The sequence below is a fragment of the Frankliniella occidentalis genome, unplaced genomic scaffold, assembly GCF_000697945.3.
Source record: "Frankliniella occidentalis isolate FOCC.00 unplaced genomic scaffold, Focc_3.1 Scaffold12, whole genome shotgun sequence".
In the NCBI taxonomy this organism is placed as follows: Eukaryota; Metazoa; Arthropoda; class Insecta; order Thysanoptera; family Thripidae; genus Frankliniella; species Frankliniella occidentalis.
Window position 1 is genome coordinate 2191390 of NW_026267142.1, and position 7842 is coordinate 2199231.

The 7842-nt window shown below is 46.0% G+C and overlaps 3 protein-coding genes across 10 annotated transcripts in view; all 3 read left to right on the top strand.

The window, feature by feature from the left end:
• The window catches only part of LOC113216791 (venom carboxylesterase-6-like), a 223571-nt gene that overhangs the window by 61434 nt on the left and 154295 nt on the right, over nt 1-7842 (top strand). The gene's annotated exons all lie outside the window — the stretch shown is intronic.
• LOC127748768 (uncharacterized) lies at nt 790-1510 on the top strand. The gene is made up of 2 exons (XM_052263587.1): nt 790-1005; nt 1225-1510. Exons 1-2 carry the CDS (start codon nt 877-879, stop codon nt 1438-1440), a joined length of 345 nt encoding a protein of 114 aa, XP_052119547.1. The 5' UTR covers nt 790-876; the 3' UTR covers nt 1441-1510.
• The window catches only part of LOC113210639 (synaptic vesicle glycoprotein 2C-like), a 29616-nt gene continuing 23679 nt past the window's right edge, over nt 1906-7842 (top strand). The window contains exons 1-2 of one of the 3 annotated variants that reach the window (XM_052263580.1): nt 1906-2400; nt 6470-6797. In XM_052263580.1, coding sequence (XP_052119540.1) covers nt 2202-2400; nt 6470-6797 — 527 coding nt within the window. In that variant the 5' untranslated portion in view covers nt 1906-2201. The remainder of the gene's footprint in view (nt 2401-6469; nt 6798-7842) is intronic. The other 2 variants (XM_052263581.1, XM_026428727.2) reach the window with 2 other exon arrangements.

Consider the following 7842-nt stretch of genomic DNA (forward strand, 5'->3'; position numbering starts at 1 on the left):
CTAGGCAATGTCCATGATTAAAATCTTGGTTTCCCATGGTCAAAATCTCAATTTGACCATGACAATCATGGTTTTTTTACCCTGGGCGGAGCTGACGGGAGGTATTGTGGGTCCAGCTTGAGGCATGGAATGAGGTAAGTGTTATTTTTTTCCCATTTACGAATGTGAACTAGAATAAATCCTCAACTATATTCTCTTATTGCAGGTACTAAAAGTTCTGACACCGCTCAAAGAGGAACGCAAATTGACATGTATTAACCGCCTTGACCTGCTGCGTCTGACCAAATTTTATTCTCCGTTTAAGTCCGAGACGAAAAAATTAGAAGGGGATTTGTACCTTACACTCCCTTTAGCCTTACTGGCACAAAAGAGGCTTTTGCGGCACTGTGACAATCCGTGTTTCCTCACGGGGCAGGATGTCGCGGCCTACCCTGAGTGAGAGTGAAAGGCAAGAAATTTTAATAAGTAGTAGCTCTCTAAATTAAATTGTTAAATTATTTATTTATTGTTTTAGTGAGAACGACTTTCTCTCAAGTGTGGCATTAATGGAGGAGCCCAAATGCTTTTCTTTGCTAAAGAGAAATGTAAAGTTGCTTTTGGAAGAAACAGTGGACATTGGCACGACGCACAAAATTGCCACCGTGCTGCATCCATCGTATAGAAATCTGAACTTATTGTCAGAGAGCGAGCGAAATGAGGTAACATAAACCTTGGTGGCGTAACAACAATTCGTTTTGCCCTTTGCATTTGAAAAATATTTTTTATTATTGGCTTAGGTCTATGCTGCTATCCGCTCCGCCCTACGGGACATGCAGCAACCGCCGCCCAAGGACACGAGTGACGAAGAGACACTAAGAAAAAAGTCTCGTCTGGACGATGGCGACGATGTTTCGCGAGGGTGAAGGGTCTGAAGGCTCTGAGGACGAAATTGATGAACTGGAGCGGTATTTTAGAGACGCCAAAGCAGTGTCTAGTGAGGACTTGTTAGCATGGTGGAAATCAGCGGTAAGAATTGTCGTAGTATTTCTCGTTTTTGTAAGCCCTTTTATAATTGGCATTACCCCTGCAAGTGCGACGCGGGCGCTCGTTTACGACTGCGGGGGAGAAGGGAGTGCAGAAACGCGGTGGGGGGGGGGGGGGGATAACACCGCCTGAAACGTATCCATCGAAATTAACCGTTTAAAACTTTAAAAAAAAAAAACACGTAATATTTTTGCGTTACAGGGTGCTTATCCAAGGTTGCAGCTCCTTGCCATGAGGATACTAGCAATTTCAGCGACAAGTGCCTCTTCGGAAACAGTGTTTAGCAAGGCGGGCTTTATCTTAAGTGACCGGAGGAAGAGACTAGCGCCCAAAACAGTGGATGCTATAATTTTCCTTCACCAACACCTCAACAGCCGTCGTCGATTTGAGAATGGAGAGGACGGCGAGGGGCAGTGAATGGCAATCAACAAATGTGTACTTTATGTTAAATGTTGCACATTTTATACATCTGTTGTTTTGTTTGTTTTTACATTCAAGGCAAACGAAATAGATATATTTTTATGTTATGTTATTTTATGTTTAAAGCTATATAATTTATATTTTTCCTTTTTATTTTGTTCGACCTAGTGAAGCAAAAGAAATAGAAACGACAAGACAAATTGCTGCATTCCTTTCCCTCTCGTTCTCGCTCTTGTTCTTTCTAGCCAAAGCTGACGACGCATGCGCGCGCTGCACTCCGCCGGATTTGCGATACTTATCGATACTCTTCGTCAGTAGCACCCGAGAGAGCACCGCGCCAGTGTGGCAGTACTCCGCCGTAAGAGACTTTACGTCAGCCGCGCGCTGCAGCTAGGCAGCAGCCGGGAGGCAGGCAAGCGGCCGGTGGCTCGGGCCGGGCTGGAGCCCGCTTGAAACAGCTCCGAGCGGCTTCGAGCCGGGGGCAGGCCAACAACCCACGTGTTCACGATCTCTGGTATGACCTGAGTTTCACAGGTTGTCCCATTGGGCCGGCACTCTACGAAAAACACTTTTTAAATACTTGGGGCAGGGGACTGAAGGGCGTCGCGTCGCGTCTGTTACATTATTCATGAGCGTGCACGTGGGCGGCCCCTCCACCCGCCTGTATCTCGGCTCCTGTATCAGGCCCACACGCCTACCCGCCGCGCAGCTCCTCGCCCACCAGACACCAGGCACGCGTCTGGCGAGTGAGGGGCGCCATGAAGGGACAAGTTGAGATCAGCACCGTCGAGCTGGTGGCCGCCAGACTGGAGAGGGAAGCTGAGCCTGGAGTAGTGTCTGGCCGGCTGGAATCCTTCCACGACCATCGCTGTGACAGTGTTCCTGCGAATCACAATGTCACCTACGCCGGGGGAAGCCCTCCTCCTATCGGCCTGGAAGAGGCACTGGATCTCACAGGTTAGTCGCACCACACCAATCCTAAGTAAGTTTACATGCGTTCTGAGGTGCCCTCGTCATCCTTGTCCTAGACTCTGGGTCCAGGCGTCTAGGTCTCGACGCGGCCTTGGTCCCGGCTCGCACCCACCTTCAGGCTGACGGATTGTTTACCTTAAACGTGCACCTGACACAGCACTCAACACATTGCGCAACATTCCCTCGGCACACTTAATGAGAGAGGAAGGACAAATTTGCCCAGGGACCACGGTTAAAAATTCCAACGGGAATTGCAACGGAATGGCCTGATAATTTTTGAAACAGTGTGATTCTGTAACTTATACGGGTGAGAACGGGATAACCGTTCGTTTAAATAACAGACTAAACCGTAGTTTTTCCATATGTTTAACATTTATCACACAGAGAAAATTATGTTCAACTGTTTAATCAATTGCTTTTGTCTTTCATTCAATCAGAACAGAGGGTTTCAAATGTTACCATTTAGAGAGCTCATTTTGAGTAAATATTATTATTGCTTCTGTGGGAGGTCGAGAGGTCGAAAAGCGCTCGGGTGAAATGGTCTATATAAGCGGGCTTATGCCATCGCCCTCGTGTCTGTCTGTCTGTCCGTCTGTCCGTTCCCCAAGAAGGACATGAGCTAGAGGTCTTAAATTTTCAGGGGATTATTTTTGCGTCACTTCTGGACGACGAAACGGTTGGTACAAATCCTGGCAACCACACCTGTGTGGGTCTGAGGGGGTCACAAAGAAATAGGGGTTGGTCCAAGAAGTGGGAAAAAAATTTTTTTTAATGGCCTCCTGTGGGGTAACTTGTGAAAGTATAGAGCCCTGTACTCTGAAATTTCGTCCGTTTGCACGACAACGCCGTCTTGGTTTTCAAGCAGCTCGTATAAAAACAAAACGCTCCCGTGTATTTTCTCCATAAGAGTTCTTCGGCTGCTTGAAAACCAAGACGACGTTTCATCCGTGTGGCTCTCACCGTTTAGGCGCCAGAGGGAGTTTCTCTCACAAGCGTCTCAAAAGTAAACATACTAATTTTAGAAGATATATTTGATGGTCTCCTAAGGGGTAACATGAAAGCAGACTCCTCTGGACTAAAGTTTGGCCGTTTGTCTCTACCTCTTACCGTTTCGGCACTAGAGGGAGTTTCTCCTACAAAAGTGACCCGAAAATAAAAATGTGAATTTTAGAAAACATTTGATGGTCTCCTCAGGGGTAAATCGTTGAAGAAGGGCCCCTTGGACTAAAATTCCGTCCGTCTGGCGTCATCTCACACCGTTGAGAGAGACGCTAGAGGAAATTTTTCTCGCAAAAGTGGCCCAAAAATAAATATATTATTTCAAGAAAATATTTGATGGTCTCCAAAGGGGTAAATCGTGAAAGAAGAACCCTCTGGGCTAGAATTTCGTCCGTTTGGCTTTCACTGCTTACTTACAAAAGAGAATTTTTCTTACCGAAATGGCCAAAACAAAACCTTTTTCATTTTTTTTTCAGGAGTACACTTCTGTCTGAGAAGTATGCCGTCGGTTCAAAATTTTCTTCTAAGCAGAAGAGTGGGCTCATTTTAAGGTGGCACATTATTAATGAAATGTATAGTAACATGCAAAAACAAACAAACATTTATTTCATTGTTTTGTAGTACTTCACAACTTGCTTCCTTTGTAATTATAGCAAAATCATTGCGGACATTTTCGGAGTTATTTCAGAGTATGCCTGGAAGTATATTGAACTTCTTCTGGGTCTAGTCTTATGTATCTTTTCATAGGTGTGTTATTGGATCCAACATCAAACAAGCTAACATCAAAAAACTTAGAAGGGATTTGGCATAACTGTATTCTACAAACTGCGGCACACACGGCCAAAGATGTTCAGCGTTTGTAAAGAATGCTTTGTTGAGTTTTGATTACGAAGTAGACAGCAAATTACCTGGCAAAAAAAAAGGTTCAAAGCGAGCCGTCACTCAAACAGGCAGAAGGCCCGTTTTCCGATAGAATAAGCTATAATTACACCATGAAAAATCAGAAGGGACGAGCCGAAGGCCCGTCTCAAACGCCGCCGGCAGGCCAAGCTAGGCCCGCTCCCAGCCGAATCGAGTTGCCGGTGGTGCGAAGCGGAGATGGCAACTTGGTTTGGCGGAAGAGCGGGCCTAGCTTGTTTTATTCCCTGCATTCTTCTGCGTTTCAGCTTTACCGGAATGCTCTATTCTACGGACTGCACAAGTTGTCAGCGTAGCCAGAGTCCGCAGAATTGTCCGGCCGGCTCAGCAGGGCCCTTACACTGAATAGGGTATAGGTTACGCCAGGGTGCTATACATACGTGTACACACAGCACTGGCCGTTTAGATCGTTCCACCTTTGCAAAAAGTTTCCATATTTGTGCAAAAGATTGATTCTTTGTCGAAAAATAAAGTAAACGTATGTACCAGGGTTTTTCGAGGTATAAAAGAAAAGAGGATGCGCAGCCCTTTAACACTAGAACTACCGGAGGGGTCAAAATGACCCCTTTCGATTTTGAATTGCCAAATGAACTATCAAATTTTTTTTCTATCGACCCGCCACTTTCTGACTTTTCATGGGTCACCAAAATACGCTTTGACACGAAAAACCAGGCATGTGCGTCAAAAACTGTAGGAGATATTGTAACATATACCTCGCTCTACCGAAGGGGTCATTTTGACCCCTGTGTCAGTTTTCGAGGGCTCTGATGGTTTTAACGAGCGGTTTTCAACTTAAACCTTGCCATTGTTGTTCTTTGTGGAAAGTGTTGACTTCCGCTTGGTCGTGTGACTATTTTAAAGCTCTATCAGCATAGGTAGGCGACCCGCACATCACAAAATCATGTCGCTTGCCCCTAATGCAAAGCACGCACGAAGCTCAGCCGCTGGCGAAAGCACGCACCGCGGAGCGCCGCTGGTGAAACCACGCACAGCGCAGCGCCGCTGGCGAAAGCACGCACAGCGCAGAGCCACTGGCGAAACCACGCAAGTGCATTTTTCAAAAAATTTGAGATATCTATATATTCTGAAAGAGCATGATTTCCTCTTTCCAACCGTATATGTCTCCGAAAATGACCAAAATATGCACTTGCGTGGTTTCGCCAGTGGCTCTGCGCTGTGCGTGGTTTCGCCAGCGGCGCTGCGCTGTGCGTGGTTTCGCCAGCGGCGGTTCGCCGTGCGTGGTTTCGCCAGCGGCGCTTCGCCGTGCGTGCTTTCGCCAGCGGCTGAGCTTCGTGCGTGCTTTGCATTTAGGGGCAAGCGATGTTTTTCTTACATAATACTTATGAGGCATTCGCAACGGTACTGTCAGCATGAAAACGCGCTACATGGTCGAACGGAGGTTAAAAATGATAATAAATGGTCTATTACGACTGTTATCGCACGATATTTGTGCACTGTTTTATCCGCATAACCAAAGTTTCAGAATTACTTCCAGAATTGGCGGTGTTTACGGTTGTCGGTCAGACTGAAAAAAAAACACAGACTCTGCTAAAATGTTGAGAATTATTGTATTTGATGGTAATCCTATGCAATTTTCCCAAAACAAAACGAAAAGTTACGAAAAAAAACTGTAAAACTTCTGAAAAATTACATTTTGTGCTCAGCAGGTTGCCTACCTACCCCTTCACAGGGACCCCCGTGGGTGCAAGAATTGCTTGAATTGTTATAAAAAACGAAAATAAGAAGTTGTGTACCCAAAACCGCAGTCTTTTCACAGCTAAAACGGCGAAATAGTACATAGGGGTCAAAATGACCCCTCCGGTAGATCTAGGTATACGAAAATCTCGGTAGTTCTAGTGCTAAAAGTTTAAAGATGTTTCACAACTACTAAGGTTTCTAAATAATCTGCTCAAATGCCTTGATTTTAAAAGGGAACCGTGCGGTGGATTCACTAAGCCCTACGGAATAAAGAAACAACACTCTCGACCCCTTTGAGTGGGGTGCCTGCCTCCCAGGGGCCCAAAAATAATTTTTTCGACGTTTTCAAACGCCTTTTTTCCCTCCCGCCCTGTTCTTTCCGTTTGATAATTTATCGAAATGGGGATGCTAGGTGTTATGTTCGTTATGTATTTTGCAGGTTTTGGGAGGTTTAGTGTCAAGTTGGTGCTGGGACTCTGGCTGTGCATGACAACCCAGAACTTCACCGGAACTGACATTGCGTACTCGCTGCCGGCTGCTCAGTGCGACTTGCAGTTCACAGCTATGGAGAAAGGCTGGGTGAATGCTGCCTTGTACGTTGGCATGATGAGCACGGCCTTCGTGTGGGGCGCGCTGTCGGACCGGGTGGGTAGAAAGTACCCGTTGGTTCTGTCGTACGCAGCCATGGCTGTGTGTTCCTTCATCAACGCAATGTTCGTCTCCACCGCCTGGGCCTTTTTAGTCTGCAGAGTCTTCATGGGTGCCATGTAAGTAGAACAATGAGGGATTCTACCCATACTACGTGACTGATTTTAGAGGGGGGGGGAGGTCGGCAAAGTACTACCTACGTTTGGTCACGAGGGGGTAGGGAGGGGTGGGGGGTGGCCGATGTCACGTATTTTTATGTTGCAACGGGATTTTTCGATAAATTTCGCACACTTCTTTACTCAGTCTTTTTTTTTCAATTTTAGCATTAAAAAGCTGCAAGTAATTTTATGTTTTGTTTAAAATAATTAATAGAGTGCTTTACTTACAATGCAATATTTGTCTTTCTCTCCGCTTTTACGGTTGTCTGATGCAAAAGTGATAAACTTCACCAAATTCGTTAAAATAAGGAAAAAACAGCAATTTTTGAAGTACTACGTGACTTTTGCGGTGTGGGGGCGTCAACTTAAATACTAGGGCAAGTCACGAGGGGGGAGGGGGGACAAAGAGTAGCGAAAATCGGTCACGTTGAATGAGTACGATCCGTAGGGGTCTCAGGTGTGACGATATCGAGGGTTATTCCCCACGAAATGAGGAAAAATGGGTGTTCGAGGGACAAAGGGGAAAAATTGTAAAATGAGGGGAAATCTGTGAAAATCGGCCAATTTTTCTGAAATTTGCTGTATTTTCTCAATAACCGAAATTAATTTGATTGAAACGCGATGCAATTTTGACTGGTTGGCACCACAACATAGTGAAGGCGCGTGCACGCTTTACTGTTTTGATTGAAGTCGAAATGAGTGAAGGTAGTGAGCGTGAGCAAGTCATGAGTATCAAACAAGGGAAGGATTCAACCAGAAATGTTTACGGTTCAGAAAATAAGAGAGTACGACGGGTCCTACGAGAAGAATACGATCTCGCCGCGCCGAACCAGACAAGTACGATCTCGCCGCGACAAACCAGAAAAGTACGATCTCGCCGCGACGCTCCAGAAGCGTGCGAACTCATTTCGCCGCGGCGCGTGCACTCGGAGCTTTAGACGCCTCTTACTCGTCGCAGGCATGTCGCAGCAGTTTGGGCGGCATCTCATTTTAATCCCTATTGTTT

What these genes read in the sequence shown, in the direction of transcription:
- LOC127748768 (XM_052263587.1), top strand. Translation starts at nt 877, where the DNA reads ATGGCGACGATGTTTCGCGAGGGTGAAGGGTCTGAAGGCTCTGAGGAC. An exon ending in TAGCATGGTGGAAATCAGCG is followed by an intron (nt 1,006 to 1,224) that starts GTAAGAATTGTC and finishes TTTGCGTTACAG; the next exon opens with GGTGCTTATCCAAGGTTGCA.